The sequence below is a fragment of the Echiichthys vipera genome (genome assembly GCF_963691815.1).
Source record: "Echiichthys vipera genome assembly, chromosome: 20".
Lineage (NCBI taxonomy): Eukaryota > Metazoa > Chordata > Actinopteri > Perciformes > Trachinidae > Echiichthys > Echiichthys vipera.
In genome coordinates, this window is record NC_139845.1 from 9,586,522 (window position 1) to 9,612,855 (window position 26,334).

General features: G+C 38.5%; 1 protein-coding gene across 1 annotated transcript in view; it reads right to left on the reverse strand.

Annotated features, from left to right (window-relative positions):
* Positions 1-3,141: 3,141 nt before the first annotated feature.
* col7a1l (collagen type VII alpha 1-like) overlaps positions 3,142-26,334 on the reverse strand; it is a 62,117-nt gene continuing 38,924 nt past the window's right edge. Inside the window, exons 69-110 of the mRNA XM_083935075.1 lie at positions 26,165-26,299; positions 25,855-25,944; positions 25,354-25,557; positions 24,817-24,924; positions 24,015-24,059; positions 22,980-23,054; positions 22,559-22,615; positions 22,406-22,450; positions 22,158-22,259; positions 21,252-21,302; positions 21,081-21,131; positions 19,777-19,830; positions 19,644-19,697; positions 19,476-19,514; positions 19,078-19,383; positions 18,772-18,855; positions 18,623-18,658; positions 17,293-17,319; positions 17,105-17,164; positions 16,393-16,518; positions 16,207-16,278; positions 15,955-15,990; positions 15,709-15,768; positions 15,476-15,520; positions 15,335-15,370; positions 14,143-14,178; positions 13,885-13,941; positions 13,177-13,248; positions 12,917-12,988; positions 12,776-12,811; positions 12,607-12,687; positions 12,447-12,500; positions 12,249-12,302; positions 12,076-12,138; positions 11,925-11,987; positions 11,645-11,761; positions 9,768-9,845; positions 8,438-8,491; positions 8,289-8,337; positions 7,310-7,495; positions 4,630-4,701; positions 3,142-3,521 (exon numbers count right to left, since the gene is read on the reverse strand). Of these exons, the coding sequence (XP_083791201.1) occupies positions 3,298-3,521; positions 4,630-4,701; positions 7,310-7,495; positions 8,289-8,337; positions 8,438-8,491; positions 9,768-9,845; positions 11,645-11,761; positions 11,925-11,987; positions 12,076-12,138; positions 12,249-12,302; positions 12,447-12,500; positions 12,607-12,687; positions 12,776-12,811; positions 12,917-12,988; positions 13,177-13,248; positions 13,885-13,941; positions 14,143-14,178; positions 15,335-15,370; positions 15,476-15,520; positions 15,709-15,768; positions 15,955-15,990; positions 16,207-16,278; positions 16,393-16,518; positions 17,105-17,164; positions 17,293-17,319; positions 18,623-18,658; positions 18,772-18,855; positions 19,078-19,383; positions 19,476-19,514; positions 19,644-19,697; positions 19,777-19,830; positions 21,081-21,131; positions 21,252-21,302; positions 22,158-22,259; positions 22,406-22,450; positions 22,559-22,615; positions 22,980-23,054; positions 24,015-24,059; positions 24,817-24,924; positions 25,354-25,557; positions 25,855-25,944; positions 26,165-26,299 (3,366 nt within the window). The 3' untranslated portion in view covers positions 3,142-3,297. The remainder of the gene's footprint in view (positions 3,522-4,629; positions 4,702-7,309; positions 7,496-8,288; positions 8,338-8,437; positions 8,492-9,767; positions 9,846-11,644; positions 11,762-11,924; positions 11,988-12,075; positions 12,139-12,248; positions 12,303-12,446; positions 12,501-12,606; positions 12,688-12,775; positions 12,812-12,916; positions 12,989-13,176; positions 13,249-13,884; positions 13,942-14,142; positions 14,179-15,334; positions 15,371-15,475; positions 15,521-15,708; positions 15,769-15,954; positions 15,991-16,206; positions 16,279-16,392; positions 16,519-17,104; positions 17,165-17,292; positions 17,320-18,622; positions 18,659-18,771; positions 18,856-19,077; positions 19,384-19,475; positions 19,515-19,643; positions 19,698-19,776; positions 19,831-21,080; positions 21,132-21,251; positions 21,303-22,157; positions 22,260-22,405; positions 22,451-22,558; positions 22,616-22,979; positions 23,055-24,014; positions 24,060-24,816; positions 24,925-25,353; positions 25,558-25,854; positions 25,945-26,164; positions 26,300-26,334) is intronic.

Consider the following 26,334-nt stretch of genomic DNA (forward strand, 5'->3'; position numbering starts at 1 on the left):
TTCAGAACCACAGACATCTCCATCATTAAGAACCACGGACAGCTCCTGCTCAGACCCACAGACATATCCCTCATTAAGAACCATGGACAGCTAATATTCAGAACCACAGACATCTCCATCATTAAGAACCACGGACAGCTCCTGCTCAGACCCACAGACATCTCCCTCATTAAGAACCATGGACAGCTCAGCCATTCAGGCAACACCTCTAAAGCATGTACAATATAAAACAGAAGACTTACCAGGTGTCATAAAGTCAACAATGACCAGTTGTGGAAAAAGTATTCAAATAATTGACTCAACTAAAAGTATCAATAAAACAGTGTAAAGTCAGATTTCAGTTACATAAAAGTATTTAGCGTAAAAATCTATCTATATGTACTTTAATGATGTAGTTGGTCAGCGTGGAACTAATTTTAACAAGGCTACTTTGTACTGATACTGATCATATGCTTTGTATGTAAAATCTTTATTTAAAGTAAGTTGTGATTAAAGCTCTTGAAGTAGATTAAAGCGGAGTAGAAGTATACTTTGTTAAGTATACTTAAGTACAGTACTTGGGTAAATGTGCATGCCACCACTGCTGAATATTTATTGATTTTTTTTCTTTTTTTTTTTAAAAGACGTATTGTTGATGATGATATTGTAACATATTTGCATACAGTGATTAGAAATGGTGTCCTCTTACACATGTCCACACGAAAATATGTAACGTTTGCTGTTGCAGCTTTTCAAATATGATGGTTTGATCCATTTCTTTGTCGTATATAATAGTAAATTGAATATATTTCGGTTTAAACAAGCTATTCTTGTTTACTTGTACTCTTGTTTAAAATGTACAATTTTCTGGTAATCAAGAAAATGATCAGCAGATTGATTAGGTAACAATGAACAATTGTTTATTGGAGCCTGATTTGGTACCATTTTCTAATAAGATACTTTTAATAAAGAATATACAAGTTGTAACTAATGGCTTTATTAATGATTAAGACAACTCTCTGATTGAATTTTGGATGTATATCCTCTCCACAAAGGTATTGCTTTATTTTTCTTTTTTTAAGCTAGTTTCTCACTTTGTCTTCCAGTGCGCAATACATTATAAACTTTAAGTCAACACATGCTCATGGTTTCTCACTGACTAGTTAACTGCAGTTTTAAATGCTGAAAAGTTGACCATAAATGGGCCTGGAAGAGTCTTGATGAACTAAAGTTAGCTAAAAAGGCAAAGCAAGAGTCATGCTGGAGGAGATTAAAGCACAGCCAAATGTTTTTCTCAGACGTGGCATTGAAATATATAAGGTGCAGTTAGTAAGGTAAGGTAATTATTTCACAGTATGTATGATTTGCATTCTGTATATATGGCTATTTCATTTCAAAAGAAGAATGATCGTTGAGATCTGGAGAACGCTGTTTTAATTAAAACTTGGGGAACCACCTGCAGTGATGTACGATACCATGTCATAACCAAGATGGAGGTAGTGAGAGCATCAAAGGGTGTTGGGTCAAGCTCTAATGAGCAACTTCATTGTAGGATTAATCCGACTGAAACTCTTTATAGCTGGAGTAATCGCAGTCTGTGACACACTGTGTAATAAGATGTCCTCCCACTCTTGCTTCAGCTCTGAAATTAATCTCTGAAATGGAAATAATTGCTCCTCTTCAACTTCAATGGAAAAATCCCACTTTCATTACTATGCTTGATTCTTGTCGATGTTGTCACTTAAAATATGATGTGTTAAGAACTCATCCCTACATTAAGATGGGAAGAGGTATTGACAAAATATGTTTAGTCTGGTGTTGAATTGTATGTTTACCAAGTAAAGGAATATCACTTCCACTTCTTTCTTGATGGACATAAAGTGTCTAAACTTTTTCTTCTGTTTCTTACAATGATTGTTGTGGTTGCGGAGGAGTTTTGCTTATGTCACGAAAAGGATTTCTCTATTAGTGTCTTTGTCCTGGTTTTTCTAACCAGTTTAAAGCGGGCCTGGCTCAGTTGGAAATAGGTTATGGCAGGTATTTCTGTGCACCAACTGAAAGAGAATTGAAACGTAGCAAAGGGCAAAGATATTAAAGAAGAAGAAAGCAAACAAGAATTAAACAATGCACAATTTAAAAATGACTTAGCAAAATGCTTTATGAGGAAGGATATTCAATTGACACAATTGTTGGATAGTACACCATTTTGTTAAAGTCCAGAAAAGTTGGTCTATCTTCCTTAGAAAGTGTTAAACATTTTTTGCAGTATGGCAATGGCAGTACGCTCTTGACTGGTTGTTGTTGGCAAGGGGGTGTGGTTAAGCAGGAACAGCCTGTCACTGTGTAACCACATCTTGCAGATTTATGAAGCATCTTCGCATGTAGGAGTACATAACACTGCAGAAACGTGACTAATACAGAGAAAGCCTCTGGAGGCATTATGGTCAAAGACTCGTCTGTCATTTTGAGGTGGATGGAATTTCTGCTTTGATTATTTCAACCTTTCGAGGACTTCGGTTTAAGAAGCCTGGAGGTGGAGCTGGTGCAGCAGGTTGCAATGAAGAGTGAATAATCTTTAAATCATCAACCAATAACACCCTGAGCACGTTTTGTTGTGTCGTGTATTTTCATGTGTCACACTGTCTGAAAAAAGCCTTGAATGCATGCTGCCAACACATCAACACCCACACAGGAATCCCCTGCTACTGCTGCGTCGGTCTGACGGAGAGTCCTCTAAAACAGTCCCCGCGTGATCTCCCTCACTGGGCCCCTGTTGGCCTCTCATCTGGCTCCCATCCTGACCCATAACACCCCCTGCCAAGAAACATATGTAGCGGGGAAGGTGGCAGCAGGCAATCAGCTCCTTTTTTTTTTCTCACCGCAGAGGATGCAGGGCGATTGACAAAACATAAGAAAGGTGACGTTACATGAAGAGACTCGAGAGATGAGAGGTGAGAAAGAAGAGACGAGCGTGACAACGACATGAAAAGACAGATTTAATTTTTCAGTAGTGTGAATGCTTTTACTTTTGACACTCAAAAACTCATTCTAATGTCAGTCTTTTTCAGAAACATACATATAAAAAATTACAACATTCACATTTTCAACACTTAAAAACCATAAAAAATGAAAACAGCTGTTAAAATATATAAATACATCCAATATAAAACAAATAGTTCGAAACATTTTACACAGTTATGTACAAAAATGATTTTCTCGCTTGAGGTTGCTTGTTTCATCTAAAGGGTTCAGTACCTGTGCAAGTGTAAATACATATTGTATTACTATGATGAAAGGTGAACAGAATATTGTATTGTCTTAAGGACCGGTTTTTGCATCTGGTTGATTCCCCCTGCCTCTTCTCTCCATCCAACACAGACTCTGGCACTCTTGTCTTGAGGGGAATCGGTTTCTGTTGCCACCACAGCCACCATACACAAATGGCCTGCATTCCCCGGAGAGAGGGTGGAAGTACCAGAGCAGAACATACTCTAAACAGGCACCCTCTGACATCGGCTCCAGGCAGCGGTCTGCTGCTGAACCTAAATAAGAGGTAAAAAAAAAGTTAAAAATACCCTACAAACTGAGATGCTGTAGTTTTACCGTGGTTCCACATTTTCCAGGTGTTGCAAAAATGAAGGGAATGTTTCAATATATTCGAGGAGCAGGATCACTGACATAATTCCCGCCAGATGAGGTCTTTTACACTCTGAAAAAACTATATAGACACCACTTGGGGCAACTAGTGTGCAAAATGCCTGGTACAGTGTTGATTAACAAGGGAGTGCCATTGAGACAAGTCTTTGTGTAAAAAGGATGCTTGTGTGCTTTCTTATAGAGAGTTGGATGAGAATAAAACAGCTAGCATACAAAACATAGAGTAAATAAGTTGTCTTTGTGCTAAAATAGCACCCATCATCTCCAGCATCTCAGTAAATAACACACAGAGTAAACTGTAATTCCAACCTGTCCAACTCGTCTAATACATAGACTGTATATAAAGATGGACGATGTGGTGCCATTTTCTCCCACTGTTCAAAAGTGAAGCCAAAATATCCCAGATATGGGCACCGCCATGTTGTAATTTTAGAACCAGAGTCTGCGAAGTAGGGATGGGGCAATCACGTCATCAAAGTCTCATCCATACAACGGCCCCGCCATTTTTTTTATACCTCCCTTGTGTTTTTGTAAGCTGCTGGAAAATCCGTTTCCTTGCGGGAGTCAACCCAAAGGGATCAATAAAGAGAAGTCTAAGTCGAAGTCTAAGTCTAAGTCTGATAAAAAAAAAAACACACACACCTACACTGACAGCGCTCAGCGGCTGATACCAGGCACAAGGCACCCTTTACTGTCTGTCTAAGACGGCTTTCAGAGCAATCGTTGGACCACGGCTCAATGATATGGCGTAATATAATGAACGGATGGGTCAAACAAACACAGGACTTCAAGAGGCCACTGTTCATTTCCCGAGTAAAACCAAAAGCCAACATTGACTTAATTCAACATCTGTAAAGTTATGTAACTGATTTGTGTAACTTACACTTGAAATCTGAATTTTTAAAAAAACGGACACAAAAGCAACAGTGATACACAGAGCAGAGAAAAAGAAAGAAAGATTTGAATTTTTGTTTTTTTGTCTTGGCCACTCACCAGCAGTGTTTGTTCCAAATATGCTTCTTCTCTTCCTCTGTCGCCACTCTGCAGTCCCTCCCTCAAGAGAATCTGTAGGCCCAAAACCACATCAATGACATGTTTTACAGGTTAGGTTCAGTCATCAAGGACTACTTTCACTAAACCAACATATAATGAATGCCAGTTGTGTTTCGTCTCATCTTAAATCGGCGTGATCAACATTTCTCCAAGCTGTTGAGCTTTTTGAACTCTTTGTGCAAACCTTCTGGAATTTTGAAACGCTACAAACTTAATTTGAAGGAATTACAGTTCACAAGTCTGCTAACATGAAAAAGTTAGAAAAAAAAGAAAAAAAGAAAAGGAATTGAAAGAACTGGATGAAACAAATCTATAGGTACCGAGAGCCGCGGGCATTAGTTGCAAGTTCTTTGTTCTAGAAAATTTGCTGTGTTGATCTCTTTCATCTGATTTGATCAAACAATATCACTATTGGCTATTTTTGTATTCACAAATTTAACAACAAACACTCAGTCAGAGACACTTACATCAGGAATTCTTTTTTTTTTTTTTTAGCAAATAAAGAAAGCTGAGATAAAGAAGCTGCAGCAGCAAATGTTGTTGGCATGAGCACTTCAGTTTATAAAGGGGCCAGTGATTGTGAAACATGACTTCAGTGCTCTAATGCTATGCTTATTAATTTGTTCAAAATGTATACAACTATATATGAGACTCACTTTACTGACCAAAAACACTGTCTTAGGTAAAACACAATTTCCTAAAGTGCTGCTCCCCTACAGCTTACTGCACTCACACAGGGGAAAGTATCGTGTCAAGGTCCAGGGCTTCGCAAACTTCCAGCCCCCTTGCTTGGATCACACTCATTTTTTAACTCTGTCTTTATGATGATCTCAACTACATATACCTGTAATTTTGTAAGTTTGTGACATATTAACACATAGAAAAAGTACTAAGTATTGCCAGGGTCACTGTCACGGCTGGTAAATACGTAAAAGTGGCCCACTGTGCTTGACAATATTCATTATGTTGTACACAGAATGAGCAAAATGTCACTGTTTCACATTTAATGATTGTAATTTATGAATAAACATGCTGACATTGATAATGGGCAATGACAGGCTCACACTTTGATTATTTTTCTGGTTATTGTATATCTGCTTCACCTGAAGCAAGAATTAATATAAATTGGTTTTTCGCAAAGCTATTGCCTGGCAGCTGTATTCACTAATGAGCTTTATGAAATTGTGTGAGTATTTGGTTCAGGTTGACCCTTTCTGACTGATGGCCTCAGTAACAGCAGCACTCAAGTGTTTTTATGCTGTACTATGTTTGCATTCATTTGATAGTTAACAGTGTCAATAACTACAATGTAGTATTGTTTCCCTTAGATCCCTTCTAAACATGCATCCGTTGCACATATTAGTAAAATTACTTTTAACTTCATCATTTTGTATTAGTATTTCATGCAAAATGCATTACCCCACAGTGTTGACATAATCTCCATAGCATAGTTATTTTATTTAAGTTTTCAGAATATAGCTCATATCCAAGTCTTGCTGTGACACTGATCAACCAGGCATATATGGTTCATCCCAATATCCTTCTATGGCTGTTTACAGTACTTTACGTTAAGCAAGACTTCCTGGATTTTGTGTTTTCTTTTAGTTGGTGATAATAGTGTTCCGATATTTTCTTTCTCCAAGCACTTCAAAGTACATTATCACTGGTGCAAGCAAACGCAATCACAAAACTGCAGTTCATCGAGTGACTCCTTGAGGCTGGCTCCAAAACAGAGCAAAAATCTGTAGAACCCCATGTTAAAATGCTCAACTCTACAGCATAAATAAATATGTTTACAGAATGATATAATTTATAATAATAATTAGGTTATACATAATTAAGGGCGTGGCTGCTCTGAGCGGCAGGTGGCTGCCATCTCAGGAGGCTAATGCTAGCTATAGCTGCTGTCTGCTCTGCTCCCGTCATTCCACTTAAGATCTTCGTCTGTTAGGCTGCTGTCCTCGGCTCTTAAGATAGTTTCTTAGTGTAGCTTGTTCGCCTTCGGCTCCCTCCAAGCTCCACCTCCTTGTCAATTTTTGCATTAGTCGAGAGCCGACAGTACCAGTGGAATAAATTGTACATTTCCTGTCAATGGGCACGGTCTCCTTTGAAATATGTAGTGAACTCCATATGGATGGATGAAAAGTCATAATTGCATAATTTACTTATATTCTTTTGCTGACATTCTTAACACAACTAACAGCCATATTTAACATTAAAAAAATTGGTTTCTGATGTATTTGTGAATGTTAATTGATGTTCTCTTAACTGAGTTCCTAAATCTCACGGGAGTTTTTTGCTAAGATAGAAAAAGGTGTTAAACAATGTAAGTCTTCTACTGATCTGTAAATCTGAAAAATTCCATTCTGGTGTTAGAATGCAAAGTCCCCACAATCTCAACTAACACATTAGAAAACTGCCTACATCACAGCTGTTTCACATAAGTGTGATATATGTAACCAGTTAGCTGTGACATACACTTGGTCACAATCTGTTGTGTGGACAACTGAGCACTTTTAAAGATAATGACATCTCAGGCATCTGCGTGTCTGCCCCATGGGCTCGGACCCTGCAAACAGTTAGTTGTGTGGACGTGCGATATTGAAAAAATGAACATTACCAGTGCGGTTTGGTAGTATCTCAGGGGCAGGACTGATCATTTTTCCCAGTTTGTCTCCATGTTCTTCTACTTTGTGGAGGTCATAGTTGAGGTATTTCACTACATCATCTGCCTCTTTTTTACTCTCAGTCACTGTGGTTGTTCCATCTGGATCCACAGACTTTACCATGAACTTGTATTCCAACCCTGTAATGGTACAAACAAGAGACACACATCACGAACACCAACTAAGAATGTTGTCATTATAAACATACTTTTTAAATGATAGAGTATTCAGTGACAAAGTTTTAGTAAATAAATCAACCATAAGTCTGTGTCTGAGAACATTAGGTGAAAATGCCCTGTATTTTAATCCTGGGTTTTAGATTCTCAGTTTAGTTCCTTAGTTTATTCAACCCGGACCACTTCACTGCAAACTACTTCACACTTTGGACTTCCCGTTTGCTGGAAGTACTTCAGCAAACACTTCTTTTTACCAAGCATATTGTGGTATCAAACATGCGGTTTTAAGAAGCAACAACTAGCTGGCAAATAGACCATCCATGCTATGATATTATGTACTGCATATATACATGTGTGTAGGAAGTATTTGAAAAGCAAAAGTGTGTGGTAAACATAGCAGGGATATAGGCCTATTTATAATGTCAAAAGTGTTGTGTAAAAAAAGTTGACACTACGCAGAATTGTCCTTTAAGTGTCTTGTAAGTGTGTAGTGGATTCTTGGTGAGGTGTCCTACTTAATGGCTGTCTCGTGTTTGTGAATGGCTCTACTGTTTTGTTGGCACCATGGTGTGTGTTCCTCTGAGAGAACATAACAGATGGCAAAACACACACGGGTGCCATGCTGCTGCCACGGGAGCGCTACAACAAACAACCACACACACAAACACAAACACACATATTTGTAGGTCTGTCTAGAGGCATGCGTTATTCGCTCTTGGATAAATACAGAATAAGTACAAGAGGGTTCAAATCTTACCGCACTTTTCTACCACCTCCTGGGTGACAAGCTCCTTCACTTCTTCAGTCTTGACACAGAGAAGGACAAGATTCAAAGTAACTTTATTCACTTATTCATTTTGTTAACTCTGTATACTGTAAATGTGTGTGATTGTGATAAACACATACTGAGAGTCCAGGTTCCCCCTTCTCCCCTTTTCCTCCTTCCATACCCAGTGTACCCTACGGTAAAAATACAAATACATGAGATTCTATCTACATTATATCAAGCTATAATTCTTTGTAGAAAGCAATTCAACATAAACAAAATCACAACCAGACCTGTATGCAATATTATTACCTCATACGAATCATATTGTAGATTAAATACAAACAGCTGAGTGAAAAACATTCATTTAAGACTTTTATTAAGAAGCTTTTATGGTGAATTTCTGATGCCTATGATATCACCCACTCAGCAAAGACACCACAAGTATTAACAAACTGCTGCAAAAATGGCGCTGAAGATTTGCTGAAATGGAAGAAGTCTCTGTCTTTCCATTTTCTCAACAACCTTTCATCCGATCGACTTCACATTTGGCAGACGTACTACTGAGGACCGCCTGAAGTGAAGTGTCGACTGCGAGCTCTTGAGATCTTCGAGACATATCTATCATAAACATAGTTTACCCCGATTAACTGTTACACTGCCGAATGGCATGCTGGGTACAGCTCACTCTCCGTCACTGATGAAGACAGAGAGACATTGTAGCAAACTGAAACATTTCAAGCATCAGCGATGTAACTCTCAGAATGAATGCTTTTGTTCCCTGAAATAGCCTGCTCTCCAATAGCTAGCTGTAAGCAAATATACTTTAGCATTGCTAAGAAATGCAACTTTGTCATGGCAGGTGTGTTACTCAGGATCTGAGGAAGCGAACTGTCAAGTGTGATGTTGTTCAGAGGAGTGGTGCTTGAGAAATACAGGCCAAGCAAACGTCTTGTTCCAAAGAGGCACATTTTAAACAGCCACTGAAGGTGTATTAATAAAACGCTAACACTAAAAAATTAAATATAGCTCTGTTAAACATGTTATAATAAACAAACTCCATTACAAATGTGTGCAACATGATTTATCAAAAAGACTCCATGTAGAATACAGTTACATTTAGCTGCATGAGCAATAAAGGCACACCATGAGTCTCACTAGTTGGCATGCTTCCAAAGCATCATGGGAGTTCATTGTTTTATGTTCATCATTGTTTTACCTTTGTTAAAGTGATTAGGTGCTCAGAGCATGACGACACCCATTGTGTTAAAGAAACTAGCTAGGAGAGGCTCAAGATTAGGCTCAACTCACTCAGAGAAGTGAGTGAGTGTGTGTGTGTGTGTGTGTGTGTGTGTGTGTGTGTGTGTGTGTGTGTGTGTGTGTGTGTGTGTGTGTGTGTGTGTGTGTGTGTGTGTGTGTGTGTGTGTGTGTGTGTGTGTGTGTGTGTGTGTGTTCATGTGCAACTCTCACATGCTCTCCTCTTAGTCCAGGAGCTCCGGGTGTCCCCCTCTGACACGGTTTTGATCTGCCCCTTCTGCCCCTGTCCCCCTGATTAAAGAAAGAAAGAAAAACCAACACATATAAAAACACATCCATATCAAACATCTGTGCTAACAAGACCAAAAAAACTAAGCAGCATGAAAGACAGACCAATTAGGTTCATCCTTGGAATATCCTCATTAGAAGTTTGCAGCCACTCTCTGTCAACACTGAAAGTCTGGTAATTGTAGCTGAAAGGAGCTAATTGAGTAAGATATTACTTGAAAGCTGCAGACGGAAATAGGCCTGTGTGTATGTGTGTGTAAATTAAGGATGTGTCTGTTCTGTATCCACTGCTGCAGTGTACACGCAGCCAGTCTCTCTGAACAAGACGCAGACATGGTGATGACTGTAATCAAGCTCATCACACCCTCCTGCTCATTGTGTCCTGTCACAATCTCAGTCTTCTCTTGGAACTTTAACTGTTTTTTTTTTTTTTTTACATTAATAGATTTTGTTAAAGACTGCCAGATATACAGCTACATTTATAAGCTTCTGATATGGTTTTTCAGTCGTGCCATGCTTTAGTTTTAAGGCCTTTACACACTAGGGGCATGACGGATAAACGAAAGAAAACGCAAAATTAGCACGGCAAAGGCATTAAAACATTTTTTTTAAACCACTAATACTGTTGTAATACCTCTGCAGTAGCATGATAAGAGTCCTTACACATTAACCCAGGCATCAATGGGCTTCTTCCTTTTGGATTGCATTTGGTAGTTGACTTAAATGGACTTTACTATGAGAGGAGCTGGTACCGGGGCCAGTAGGTAAGTCTTTCAAAACACTCTTTTAATAAACTCTGTGTTCACATACTACGTTGTTGTTGCTTTGGTTTATGTGTAAGGACTCTTATCATGCTACTGTAGAGGTTTGGAGTTATCATGAGCAGTATTAGTGTTTTAAAAAAGCCGTTTTAATGCGTTTAACGTGCTGCCATGAGCTAATCAGTGTTAGCTGCATTTGGCTGTTAGCGTCTCTCCGGGATATCTCCGCTAATAGTTGTTACAGGAAAAAAATTGTCTCAATGGCTTATTGGATGAGTGTATTTGCCGAAAAAGACCCTGGGAAGATTTCACGTCGGAATTTTACTTTAAGTTGAAGAAATGGCTACATAAAGACAGCTCCATTTAGTTTAAGGGAGTGGTAATTAGGTTTACTGTTGTAAAAATATTATGAAAACTAATTATGAAGTAGTGTGTAGTAATGTTGATATACATCTTTTAACTCTACCTGTATGTTCCGAAGAACGTAAACAATAAGCCATTTCTTGTCATATAAAACATTGTTTTCATATATTAAATCAAGACTTAAGTATGCTGTTATATCAAGATAAAAAATGTGATTGCCTCATTGCTATTGGTTATAAGTCCATCCAAGTCAACACAAGCTATTTGATCAATGTCAGAAGATTAGAAAAAAGACATTCAATTAAGTACTTGTCAGAGGAGATTATTATTAATTGATCTTGAAAAAACGATCCAGTAAAGTTTGGGTCAAAGGAACAACTTGATATCTTGACATGAGATAATTAATCTGTAATCTCGATGACAAGCCCACATTTTTCTTTTCATTATCAGCACATTGCAGTGTAAAAGAAGTCGGCATTGTTGTGGGATCAGGGTCATTCCTGCTATACTCTGGGCAGAGTAAGGAGGCAGGGGTGAACGTATTTTTGTCTGCAGAGGAAAACACTTTGTCAAACTAAACCACGGAGAAAAAGCTGATCCTGTTTGTTGATCTTTTATTGAGGAAATCCACTTCCCCAACAGTATCAAATTTCCCCAATACATCGAGGAATATTGTACCTTAGACCCTTTGTCCCCACGGGGTCCTGGGGTTGCAGGGGGTCCCTCATCTCCATCCCTTCCTGGATTCCCTGCTGACCCCTTAAACCCTGCGAAACCTGGGAAGCCTGTTGCACCCTATATGGAGCGAGAAAAGCACGAGGAAGTACACAACACACCAACGCATACTTTTTGTGTGGTAGAAGATTAAAAAGACATTACTTTTCCTTGGAATTTAACATTATTTAAGTGTTTAAATTGCTAAGATAATGACGAGTGATACTGATGTTAATTTACTAACCTTATCTCCTTTCACTCCTGGATAACCATCAGCACCATTGATGCCTCCTTGTCCCTTCTCGCCCTGAAGTGATACCACGTGATGAGTGAGTTTATATATGTTTGGGAAAGAGAGAAATAGAAATACAGTATGTGCACACTTGGATGTGTACCTTGCGCCCTGTGAGTCCATTCAGACCAGGTATACCAGGGGTGCCGTGTAACCCCATATCTCCCTGTTTTTTCAAAGACAAAGTTATCTGGGTTACTGACAGGAGTTCTCCACAAGACATTATTGGATAAAGTATAACTCTGTTTTGGTCTGAGATGCTAATTCAAGCCTAACCCTTTCTCCATCCAAGCCTGGACTCCCAATGCGTCCAGGTAAACCTCTGAAACCCTGTAACAGCAGGTAAAAGTAATGACAATACAGCAATATCATGCAAACAGAGCATGCAAAACATGATGAAGGGTCCATAAGGGGCAAATGTGGAAAAAACAACAATGAGTGAGACAACTGTGACAAAAAATAACTATGTTCAACCTTCTCTCCCATCTCCCCTTTATCTCCTGGTAAGCCTGGTTCTCCTGGATCACCCTGTGGAAAAAATAAAAAAACAAAACAAAACAGTTATGTTGAATCTAAATTGAATAAAATTGAATAAATAGATTCAATTAATGATTGGTAATATATTTAAATGTACCTGACTGCCCTTCTGGCCCAGCAGTCCTGTGTCTCCTTTGTCCCCCTTGGTCCCGTCTACTCCGTGATCCCCGTTGCGACCCTAAAATCACATCATGGGTATTACTGTATGTGAGTCACATTTATATTTACTGAATGCTTGTGTGCTTGTGTTTGTATTGCAGCTCTACCATCACTCCGTCAAGTCCTGGTTCTCCTGGATCTCCCTGTAGGAAAGGAAGACAATTTACACACAGTGATAACATAAAAGTGTTGAATGGTTAAACACATGTTGTTGCAGTGTCAAGATACTAAAATGAACACTTGTTTACCTTTTGGCCTACTGGTCCTCGCGCTCCAAATCGCCCCAATGCCCCCTTAGTTCCCGCATCACCCTTTATGCCCTTTAAAAAACAATTTAAAAAACAAATCAAAGTATGAAGCAAACCTAATGAATAACTTTCTCTATCAGAGACTTAATCATGACCGGTATAACATCACTATTGTGAACCACAGTTAACTGTTCTAAATGTCTCGTGTAAAGTATTCTTCTTCTTTGCGTTATTCTAATGTTAACATCGAGGTTTCTTACTTTGACTCCAGGAGGGCCGTCCTCGCCTTTTTCTCCTTTATCGCCATCAAAGCCCGGTGGGCCTCGCACACCCTGAAACAAAACCTCTAGTCAGTTCTTCAAAAGTCTTTTAATGTGCTTACTTTACGTTTGCTTTTTGGAAACTTATAGTATTGCATTTGATTGCCCTCTTGAAAAATGATTATGCTTCAACTAAACATAAACACAGAAATACACCTTGAAATAAACTTACAATAAAGTGCACTTTTTGTAAATATACTTGACTTTTAATGAAGTGGAATTAAAGTAAACCTTAATAAGTCATACTAATAGTTTTTATAAAATACTTGAAAATAAGTATACTAAATGACCACTGTTTGACTGCAAGTAACAATACATTACAATAAAGGACACTTGAACATAATTAATATTTTTGTTATTAATAATATTATTAATAAATTGAACTTTATGTTATCTATTTTGTATGCTTTTAGAATTTGAATGTAATGTTAAACTTACAAAGTTAAACAGACGTATAATTGCAATAGATTTGATTTAACTTAAATATATTTATACTACATTAAAGTATACTCCTTATGGATCTGTTTTGTCATTAAGTTTGTTTCCCCTGCTTATTTATTGTTTGTGTTTTTGTCTACCTGGGTGAAAACAGGCTGAGTTGCCCTTGAAAGCACAAATAAAGTTGTACTGAATTGTACTGATTCTCACCGCCTCTCCTTTGGAACCCTTAAATCCACGAGGTCCTTGGATTTGAAGCGTACTTCCCTGTAGGAGGGCATTAAATTGTGAATACCAGCTGCACGTAAATGTAATCTGTAACAAATGGTAATGTTAATTCTCATGGCTATAAATTAAACCATGAATTGTGCGTACTTCTTGTTCAGTCGCTCGTTTGATACACAATGTGTTCTGTCAGCAAACAAACTGCATGTGCAATCCAACAAAGAAACATGAGAATCATCATACCCTTTCTCCTCTGACTCCAGGTAAGCCATGGTCACCCTGCAACAAAAAAAAAGAGATTATTTAAAAAAAAAAAGACTTTCCAGACTAGTTATGTCATTTCCAGCTATCAACAAAACACACTTCATATCTCTTGCTGCTTTGGTGTTGCAACAGGAAAATCGCTGTGCCCTGGCAGCATTTTATTAAATCCCTCACAATACAATAAAATCCAGTCCAAAGTAATCCACCGTTGATAAAATGTCATGGACAGCTGTTGTACACACCATGAGCAAGTTTTAGTGGCATTTGACAGGAATGAGTCACTCAGTTGCGACACTTCTAGAGACGAAACAAACAAATATCAAGACAGTCTACCTGACATCACTACTACTGACACTTCAAAATGAATGACAAATTGTTATCTTATAAATGAAACAGTGTCTGTACGAGCACTGAGACATTCAAAGGTCAATGCTGCCCTCTTTACTCAAACCCCAATACCTCACTGCTGACGCAAACGACCATAATAGCCACTCATGTATAAATAAATATTAAGTACTCGCTGGCTGACACACAAGGTTGCACAGCGTATTGATATCCTCTAGCATCTCAGAACATCAAGTTACTGATGCAGTACTCTTGGGTCAGAAAATCTATTATCTATCCTCCCTGCTGGCAACAGTGCGACTTTGAGTTATACTGTCATAGGAGGAGCATCATTTAACAGTGTTGGGAGTAACAAGTTGGAAAAGTAATGCAATTACTGTAATGCATTGCTTTTTGCTGTAACGTGCTACGGTAAGGAATTACCCTCCTAAAAAAGGTCAAATTTTACTCAGTACAAATCTCAGTAATGCGCACTACAATGCATTTTTAACACCTCCCGAAAAGAAGTGGGGTTTCGTTTTTATACAAATTCACCAAAAACACCGCAAGATCAGCAGAGGAGAAAAATCTGTGCAAAATCTGCGCCTAGAAGCCACTTCCTGTTGTTACTGATTGACGAGAGGATGACTGCTGCAGCAGCAGACCCAGCGTTGGAAAGTACATTCGTGAGATGGACATACGCACATTATTCTTAGTGTGTCAGAGACAAGGACATGAAGAATATTATAGTTAACCAAAAGATCTATCTACTTCCCAAAATAGCACGCCATGTCCTTAGATGTTAGGTTACAATACAGTAGGCAAAATATGTGAAATAACAGCTCACCTTTTCACCTTTGCTGCCACGCAAGCCTCTTGGACCCTGGTAAAAAAGGATAGAACAAAAGGATTTCCTCCCCTTTAGTGAAACTCTGATAGTCTTAAATAAAATGTTGTATTCAGTTGTATGATTTTGAAAGTTGCTTACTAAAGGCCCAGGAGCTCCTTTAATACCCAGAGAGCCCTTTTCACCCTGAAAAGAAAAGACATCTTTTAGGTTTTCTGCATCAATGTAACAGGAATGTGCAACAGGTAGACCAGTTAAGATTAGATAAGCTGTCACACAAACGCAGTGAGTGTGTGATACTTTACGTTACATGAACTGACATCAGTAACCTAAACACAGACTAAGGTTGTCTGGGATGTATAACCTGAACTCACCTTTCTTCCTGAGAAGCCAGACAACCCCCTGGCACCAGGCTCTCCAGGAACACTGTCACCCTGATATCAACAAGACAAAGCATTGATCAACTTGATTGTTTTTACATCAAAATCACAGTATCAGTATGACGCTGATACATGAAACTAAGTTCTTATTATATATTGTTGTATTCACAGGCCAAACAACATAAAAGTAAGCATTACTCAAATATCATATATATATATATATATATACTATATTTGTACCTTTCCTCCTTTTACTCCAGACACACCAGAAGGACCCTTTATTAGAGAGATACAGTGGTACGAAAAAACATCATCCGAAAACATAATTTTCAGCGGGCAATCAATCAGATAAGAAATGACTAAACTTAAGAGGAAAATGTCCATATGGGACATTTTACTATACATAATACTAAATGTATTCGATTCCAAGTTTTTTCCTTGTAGAGTAGACGGCTCCATGAGAAATGACTTAGTTCCTTTGTATTTTCTTACATGAGGTCCTGCTGCTCCTCTAAGTCCAGAACCTCCAGGCGATCCATTCTTCCCCCTTTTACCCCGTTCACCCTGCGTCAACACACCAAAACATCTTACGCCACAATTACATGCTTTCACTGTATTCACTTTTACAGATAAAAGCGAGCTAAATAGCAAGTTCTAATTTGATATACGATGATGTACCTCTCTGCCCGGCTCCCCTGGATCCCCTGGGGGTCCTCTGAGGCCTTGGGAGCCCTGCATGCCTGAGCTACCACGGATACCCTGGATACCCTGAGCACCTGGAGGCCCTGGCTCACCTGGTTCACCCTGTGGTAAAGAAGTAAAGGGAGAGAAAGATTAGGAGAATTGAAGTTATTTTTTTATTTCTTATGCATTCTGCCATTCACACATCTCACTGTCACTGTGTAGGGCTGTCAATCATCTCATCAGCTGTTCACATCAGCTCATCACCTCATCAGATTTACCTTGCTGCAGTTCAGCAGATGCCCATCAATTACAAATCTCAGCTCCCTGTTGAGTCTAAGAGCCAAAGACTTTCTGCCAATATTGAATTATCACATACCATCCTTTATAGTAAACAGTTGTCTTTTCACTCAACACTAAGGTTAATGGTCACTTGTTTCATGTTTCACGTCATTGGGCCCTTCTATTACTTTTGAATAATTGCTTGCAAATAAGATCCTCCTTTCCCTTTATCATTGTATATGCTCAAACCAATTATAAATGAGTGAGTGAGTCACTGAGCCAATTAAATGTTGAATTAAAGCCACGATGAGAAGCAAAGTCAATCAAAGAGAACGGGATGGAAAAGCCTGTGGGTGTTAATTGATTTAGAGGGGATGTTATAAAGACCTGAGTTAGCCTGTATGTTTTGTTTTGCTTGAAATTTCACCTTTTGTCCCGGAGGACCAGCCTGGCCTTCTGGACCTCGGTGGCCGATGCCTGGCTCTCCCTAAAAATACAAAACAAACACATATATGACATATTTCACTGTCATTCCTTTAAATTAAAATCTCAACTTCCAAGTGTTACTGTTACAAACTAAATGAACTATGTCAAAAACACCTAATGAATATTTACCTTTTGTCCTATTTCACCAATTTCCCCCTAAAAAGTGAGCACAGAAAGAGCACATAGTTAAGAAGTGCACCTCAGCACTGCACACACACACACACACACACACACACACACACACACACACACACACACACACACACACACACACACACACACACACACGCGCGCACACACACACACACACACACACACACACACACACACATAGGAGATAGGCAGACTTGTCAGCTTGTTTAACAAGGGGAATTATTAATGTCTGCTTTAATCTACTGTCTCAGTCCAACAGAAATAGAGCAGAGGGTGACATCAAAGGCCTGGACTCAACTGGCTTTACTGACAGGCGAGGCGGGAGATGTCATTTACTGATGCACTGTGGGTAGGTGGGGAGAGCAGGGATGATATTTCTATGAACTCGTGGCACATTTTGTGTGGCGAGTGTCGTACTTGTGTCGGTTGTTGATCCCAGGATTATGATAATGATGCTTTTAATTAATATGATCACGAAGACGATAGCGATGACTGTCAATCCTTTGCAATGGAGTGATGTATTTCAGTTTTAAGTGTGCGTTCAAACAAATGACTAAACATTTTTTTCTCACTCCCTTCTACTACAGATAACATCGATCGATCATGTGCCCCTGTTTCACGATATGATGATTGCAATACTTGTAGCATTCCCATCAGCATCAACTGAGAAAGTCGGTGGCAGTCATTGGCAAGCTACCTGGGTATCTTACATGTCTTTTTAATCAAAGGTCATATTCACACTGCACCAGGTAGACTATTTGATCCTCTAAAACCATGAAGTTTTACCGATACTAGCCATTCTAATCCTTTTTGACTGACATGGACTAGTTTATTTTCTACAATTAAACAAAGACAAAACTGAGGTAGTTGTTTTTGGAGCCAAAGAGGAACAAGCAAAAGTCTGCACTCAGCTTCAACACACAATGCTAAAGCCAGAAATCTTGGTGTAGTCATGAACTTAGACCTGCATTTCAACAGCTTATCAAGGTAATACAACGTAAGCTTACTACCACCTTAAGACTATATCAAGGGCTAAATGACTTAAGTCTCAGCAGGACATGGAAATACTTCCAGTTCCATGCATTTTTCTTCAGTAGACTCAACTTGTGAAATTGTGTCTTTACAGTTCTAAGTTTTTGTGTTTTAATGAGATTAAGACAGGCTCAGTGCCAATTGCTTTTATTACTTAGTATTAGCGACTAAAATCAACATAGAATGTTTACCTCCATAATGCAACATTTCTGATTGCATTATGTAACCATGTTTAATAAAGTTTTATCTTATTGTTTAAAGTATCTTTAGTCACCTTTCGTCCTGGAGTTCCACTCTCACCTTGTTGTCCCTATAGCAGAAGAAATGTAAAGTACATAAAGCATTTCATGATTGAAGTGGACATTTATTTTGTCTACAATTGAATGTAGAAAACAGAAATTTAGTAATTTGTAATTATGTTACCTTCAGGTAAAAATACTCTGGAGGATATGGGTATGGCTGTCCAGTTTCTCCATCGTAACCCCCGTTTCTCCTCCTCTCCATCTCCGCCCTCCTCCTCTCCCACTCCTCCCTCTCCCTCTCGAAGTCTCTCTCCCCCTCCTGCTCTGTCCTCTCCCTCTTCAGCGCTTTCTCCCTCTCTGTATTTTCTCTCTCCAGCTCCTTCTCCCTCTCCAGCTCCTTCTCCCTCTCCAGCTCTTTCTCCCTCTCCAGCTCGGCCTCCCTCTCTTTCTCCAGCTCCTCTCTCTCTCTCTCCATCTCCATCCTTGCCCTCTCTCTTTCCCTCTCTAGGTCATCCTCCTCTCCTGCCCTCTCTCGATCAAAGTCCTCCTCTACCTCCCAGTCGTAGTCTCCACTCCTCTCCTCCTCCCTGTAGACTGGATCAGGACCTGTTTCTGTATATTCATCCTTCTCCACTGCTTTTTCTTGTTCTATCTCCCACTCCTCCCATTCTTCAGCTTCAGTTGGTTCCTCTCCTCCACCTCGTGTATCTGTATCACTGTATCGCTGCCTCTCCTTCCATTCTTGCCTCTGCCTACTGGTATGTGTTTGAAGGTCAGCGTGTGCTTGCTTCTTCTGTAAGTTTTATAAAACCAACATATTTATAACTTGCACAACCTCATTTGGATTAATACTTTTGTTTTTTGACTTGTTGAAAACAGACTTACATTCCAGTTGTTGTAACCTTGAGCTCCAGAGGGCCGATGCTGAAATCAAAATGAAGGGGCAATCTCATATATTGGCCACAGATAGTGACCACATAATTGCATTTTTATACTTTACATGTACTGTATATGATACAATCTGGTTGTATGTCTGAAGACTGTAAAAAATACTTTTTGTGCCTCTTTGAAATGACTTCTTCCACCTGGGGCACCTGGCATGAACACCTACAGTAAAAAAATTATTAGTACTGACATTTTTATTATTATAATCAATCTGTCTTCTACAAAACCAGGTTACACTTACCATGGAGTCAGGCCAGGGGGCACTTTTCTTCACCCTAATTTGGGATTGAGGCACCTGTCGAGCACCCCCAGATCTTCTCATTAACAAATGAGTGACAAATGAATGCAATAATTGTGATGACTCCTATCAAACAGTTGTGGTTATATATGTGTGCTTTGATGTATATGATGGCACGGATTTAAGAAAGAAGGACACAGACTAAGCACATTATTTCAACATTTTTACTGAAGGATACATGCACAGAGAGGTTAAACACAGATACAACAATGTAATAACAGATAAAAATTTCACCAGTGAAAAAAGTGTTTGATCTGGCTACAGATATGTTTATAGTATCGCCTCATTCTGAATAATAGCATTCATATTCAAAGATGTTGGGAGAAGTAAGAAGTAAAACAACATATTTTCCATGTTTCAATAAATAAAAGTTCAGTCCAACTTGTCAAAAGGAAATATGTATTGAAATTGTGGGCAGCCATTTTGTGTTTTATCTGATGTGTGTGTTACAGAGAAATATTTGTCTTAATAAATAAATTAGGAGTTGTAGACAAGTTCAAGGCTATGCTGGCATTTACATTGAACAAAGTGAAGAATGAAAATGACTTTGACATGAGGAAACAATTCTGATATTTTAACAGCGGTGCCTGATTTTCTATAGAGCTCTTTACAAGCGCCAGTACAAGATATGAACTTTGGCCATATGGTGACACCGTCTCTGTGTGGAAAGAAGTCCTTCCTCCTGAAATGTTGGTCAGGTTCAGGGCTCCTCATCACAGTTTATGCACACGCTCCATGTAGTGTGTGCTTTCTTATGAATGCTTAACACCCTATAGTCAGTTTCTTGGGACTTAAGAGAGGTCCTGTTTAAAAAAATGAGAGAGAGAAAGTATTAAAAGTTACTTTTAATATTCTCTTTGCCAGTAAATCATTGAAAACTCCCACTTGGACTAGGCTAATAATTCTACTCATTCCCATACAGGCAAGGTTTTGAGAAATCATGCTAAACGCATGCTGTTCTGTCTCATGCTTTGATAATGTCTATGATGGTACATTTCCATTCCCACTGTATTCACATTAGCCACAAACACGTGCACCTTTTTTCACTGGTGATATTTTTATTCATTACATTTATTTTTAAAGGGAGAAAGTGAAGACCATCCTTCATTTTGTTGAAGCACTTGTCCTTCACTTTCAGGTATCATGTGTTAAATGGAAATAAAAGAGATCTGCATTCCAAGACATGCAAGGGTCTTCAGAAGCATTCAGTTAGGATTCAAGCCGTTCAAATCAAATAAAAGCTCTACCTTGTCTGGTTCTTCTGTTGTGATGGGAGGAGTAGGAAGTGACACTTCAAACTGGTCAGAACAATAAAGGATAGATAAGAATGTGACAGTGAAAATACCACTTCAAGAGTGAAGTACTATATTGATTAAAGATCTATGTGTGACACCAACAAGGCCAGCTGGCCCCCATACCTTTTCTATATCATCCACGGGAGATAGTGGCTCTGTGGTTGTCAAGACAACCTAGGGGAATAAAACACCAAGAGGGAAGGATAATTGAGACATAAATAAGGTACACACACATCCACATACACTTACAGTATATACATGTATGTACATACGTACATGTATAACCAAGAAATATATACAAAACGGGCCAAATGCTTGACCTTCACGAGGACTGCTCATCCAAACAACTTAACACTGTGCTTCCTTCCTGTTCTGGGCAATACATCTACCATGGCATAGTTGCATAGATGCTTGAAATGTTCGGATTTGCTATAGTGTAATATCAGACTGAGGTTTTTGCAAGTTAGAATCTATGGATCCAACCATGGCCATGAAATATCAGTAACCAAACTGTTACCTTGCACAACAGCAGAATTTTCACAATAACACAAAATACCACAAAAATTGTTTTCCCATGTTACACAAAAACACATCTTGTCAGGCTCCAAGTAACGCATCCATCAGCCAATCAGCGTGCTGTGAGGAGTTACTGGCAATGTCCAGAGAGGCGACGGCTCGTTCCAAACAACAATGGCGGCTCCTAAAGAGGTAAGCTTAGATACTGCAATAGCATCAGTTTTACTGCACTGAGAGAAGGGAACTACACTGAAGGCTTTTCTTGATGGAAAATATGTTTTTCCAATGACACCTTCTCAGATTGTTCCGGGAAGAAAACCATCTGACGAGTCAGGTTAGCCTAATTGTGCTGTGAATGAATACATCCATGGCACTATCCACGGTACAGATTTGTACTTGCAACTTTTTCTCTGAATCCGGCCCTTCTGCGAGTAAGTCAAGTCCGCTAGTTGTTGGATTAAAAATGTACAAATCCCCTTCTGGTAATACATCATACATTGAATGTAGTTTCACCTGTGCATCTATCTGTCTGTCTGTAGAGGATGTTAGAGAATGACTGGAGGTTCCCACCAATGTTTCTAACTGGGAAGGACTGTGTGTGGGTAACTGTTCCTCCTAAAGAAATAAAAAAACAGAGTTAATATGTTATTATTCTTCGTTACTGAGCTCAGCTGTTGCTGCTTCCTTTCTATCAGAGTACAGTCTCAAAGCAGTGAATTACTTTTTGTTATCATCTGGCTATACAATTATTAATGCTCCACCTTTTTATCCACTGTATGGGGGATTTCATCTGTCTGGACTTCAAGCTGCATATGATAAAAACATGGAACATATTATACATTAAGAATTAATCAGAACATTTTTACCCAATCCTGCTAAAGCAGATGAGAACATGCTGTTTGAAGCAAATTTACCTGTATGCTATATTTCCTCTCCTGAGAGGTCGAAGGGTCATCTGGGGAAAGTTCTTCCTATTTATAAAAAAAATAATAATTTCATTATAACTTTCAAACACTCACAGCTTACAGAGCCTCCAGTGGATGAGGTGTAGAGAAGATACAGTGGGCTGCAATGACAGAGTAATTTATTCGTAATGATTAATCTGGGTAGTGGGCGTGTCATTAATCAACTCTCTCCCGTGCATCATGAGGGCACAAATGAGATGCTGCTATTAAAAAATCCCAATTTGATTACAAGTTTGACAGGTCCGTTAGCAAGAAGCCACCCACCACGACAAAACTCTAAATCTGTAACAACCGCACGTCATCAATCATCACTTTAAACTGAAGCTTCCCACAGTTCATGAATTAGTGATTCATTGCAGCAGCTGCCTACCTCATATTCATAACTATATTCTTCGCCGTTATAAAACTCCTCTTCCTCTTCTTCTTGATTGTCCTCGTCGTGTGTCTTTAGGTAAAGAGATGTGACAATAATTACAGGAAGATACTGTTACACAAAATCATTTATAATTTGTGACAGTGGCGGGAAAGACAACTTTGCCAAGCGATTACAAAACAACCCATTATCAGCTCTTATCATTATAATAAGCACATGGACGTTGAGACAAATGCATGCTTTTAGTTTTACTAGCCACACCATTTACTCTATACAATAACTGGTTAATTCTGTTTGTTGTATTTAAAAGTCCCATATTGTAAAAACGGAGATCTTCATGTCCTCTTTGATTATAAAGCAGTTTGAGATGCTATATAAACACTGTGAAAGTATCAAAACGCTCAATCCACAGAGAAATGCACACAGCCCATATTCAGAAACTGTGCCTTTAAACGAGCTGTCAGGATTTCTGTGTTTGTCACAACTATACCTGTATACAGTGCTGTGCACGGATGTTTTTGTTGGGCTATGTAAGTACTGAAAAATGATTATCATTAAGTAGGTAATGCTAGTTATGTAGCAGGAGAAAATGAAACAGTTATTTTCCATGTGAAAGAAAGACATATTGAAGATTGTTTCATAAATTTGTATGATTGAATAAGTGCTTATTCAAAGATCATGTAGATACGATGGCTTTAAAAATAGTTCAAAATAGTTTCGATAATGAAATTTCTCCATTTCGCTGTAAGCAAGTATCAAAATACAAATATGAACCTGGAAATTATCATCATATGGGACCTTTAAAAATGTTAGTTCATCAGGATTATTTTTATTTCATTTTAGAGGTAAAGCTGTTATTTTTACACAAATAATGTTATGTTATGTTATGGTCATGTTAGCGACAAGACAGAATCTGTGTTTATAATTTACAGGGTGAGATGGTTGTGTTAGTTGGTTTTTATGTTTGTTTAGTTGGGGCACAAGTGAAGTTAAGTTTTCAGGTTTAGTTTGGACCCCTTCAAGGACATTTACCAGGCGTTGTCTCTGCCTCTTATGTCGTCCTTTATTTCCTTTGCCCTGGTTAAGAAGTTCACAGTCAGAGAGAAAAAAGAAAAAGGTTTCTCATGCTTCAGATGTTGATGATCAAGTATGAAACTATGAGGTTGATACTGTAAGTTGAGGGAGATATTTAAGAAGTGAATAAGTAGTTAAAGAATATCAAAAATTAATGCGACAACTTAACATAAAGATGTTGAGGAACCCTTAGTGTTAAAGTTACCAAATTGTTTAGATCTATTTGTACAGGACAACACCGCTGGTTTTGCATGTTTCAGCCCATGTATTACAAACTTTTAGTATTCAATGAAATGATTAAATTCTCTCATTAGTTTCTAATATATTCTAAAGTCACATGTTGATGTATGTATGTTAATGTCAAGCACATTTAGTTTACCTTTAATAAAATGTTCTACATAAATAAAGTTGCATTTGCTTGATTGATGTCCTTTCTTCCAGGTAACCACTGATTTTGGGTGATGACAGTATTTATCTGAAATTGTTGTATACAGTATATTATAACTCTGAAAGTTGATTTTCATACTTCAGTGGCATTCACTGAAATCAGTAGATACCTAAAAGATAGGAACGGTGAGCCAAAACATGCAATACCAGTATGCTTCTTTAATAATATATAATTTAAGTAATCAAAGACCAATCAAGAAATATAGTTACAACTTGTTAAAATGCTTTATGCTTTATGTTGGATATCATAAATTAAACAATACTCATGCGTGTTTTCGACAAGTCATCGATAAGATATCTGTGGTAGCTTTACCTTCCCTCGTTCCCTGTTCTTCTTCTTTTGTCCCGAGCTCTTCTTTAGGGAGTCTTCCTGACTGAGGAACACAGTCTCCGCCTTGGTTTCTGGTAACCCTGAAACCGTCTGACATACACATTTCAATTTTTAAGGTTTTGTAATCAGCAGAACATAAATGCTGGACAACAGAAAGTGGGTATGACACTTGGTCGGTGTTTTATTATGTTTTCAATACCACACGCTGCCATGAAATAGATCATTTAGTTGTGAGTAGTAGATAGATAGATTGCTAGATAGTAATACTACTACTACTACTACTACTACTACTACTACTACTACTACTACTAATAATAATAATAATAATAATACAATGATTTGATGTCAAGGAAAATGTTAGATATGGAAGACACCAAGGTCCCATTTAGTGAATAATTCAATGTTATTGAAAAATCTCCTCTGTAGAAAACAAAATATCAACATGTACTTGATTTTTTTCAACAGTTTAATAAAATCCTACATTCAAAGTTCACATACTTCATTTTATAATGTCCTTACCTCCTGGGTTGTAGTAGAATTGAAAGTAGAATTGACTACAGTCAGGTTAATTTTAAATGAAGATACTCTGTCATGGTCCCCGTCTACTATCTCACTCTCTTGGGAACCCTTTAACTTGGTGTCAGTCCTGTGGAGCTCCTGCTCTCCGTTCAGTGTGGTGGCAGTCCATAGGGTCGGACCTTCGGCCGTTTCATTCAAAGGATCCTTCACATTAAAAGACAGAAATAGTGGAAGTGAGGGGATATGTTGGAATAGGAGCATCTACCTGAGGTAAAATCATTATCAACTAGAAAATGCATTTCCCGAGGAAATGCTTAAAGCATTTCCACCAATCATTAATGATGATACAGTGCACAGTGGGTGTTGATTTTTCTATAATACTCTCCTAATTTGACTGTTCTTTGTAATGTGTCGCATGACGGCCCTGATGAAACACGCTGGTCTCATAATAAAGTTGTGCTGTTTAAAGACTCAATTTATGGAGATTTTAGGGTCACTTACAATTGTCAAAGATTCTGGAAGATGTCTATCTAAAGCCGGGCCCTCTAACTCTTTCAGAGGCTGGCTGGTGAGGTCAAACTTCACTGAACTCTGATGAGACACAAACACAACAACAAATATAATTTTCTCTTTTACTGCCCTTGGTTTTGGCAGTTTTGTGATCTTCTGTTTAATGACAAAGGATAATGCTGAGTGATTGGGATACAAATGACTCATGACTGAAATGGTTGTTTTGAAGAAAAAAACAACATGAAATTGATTATTCAGGGTTAAAAGAACTGACTCCCACCTTTTCCTAGAGTTTACGTACCGTGTACTCAGTGATGACGTTGGAGGTGTGAGTTTCTTTGTTTCCTTTTGTTTTCTTGGAGGTGCCGAGCACATGAAGCAGCTCCTCTATCCCATCCTGTAGCAGCCTGTCAATCAAAGCCTTCAGCAAAGGCAGCTGTGAAGACAAGGTTTTATTGAGAGGGTCAAACT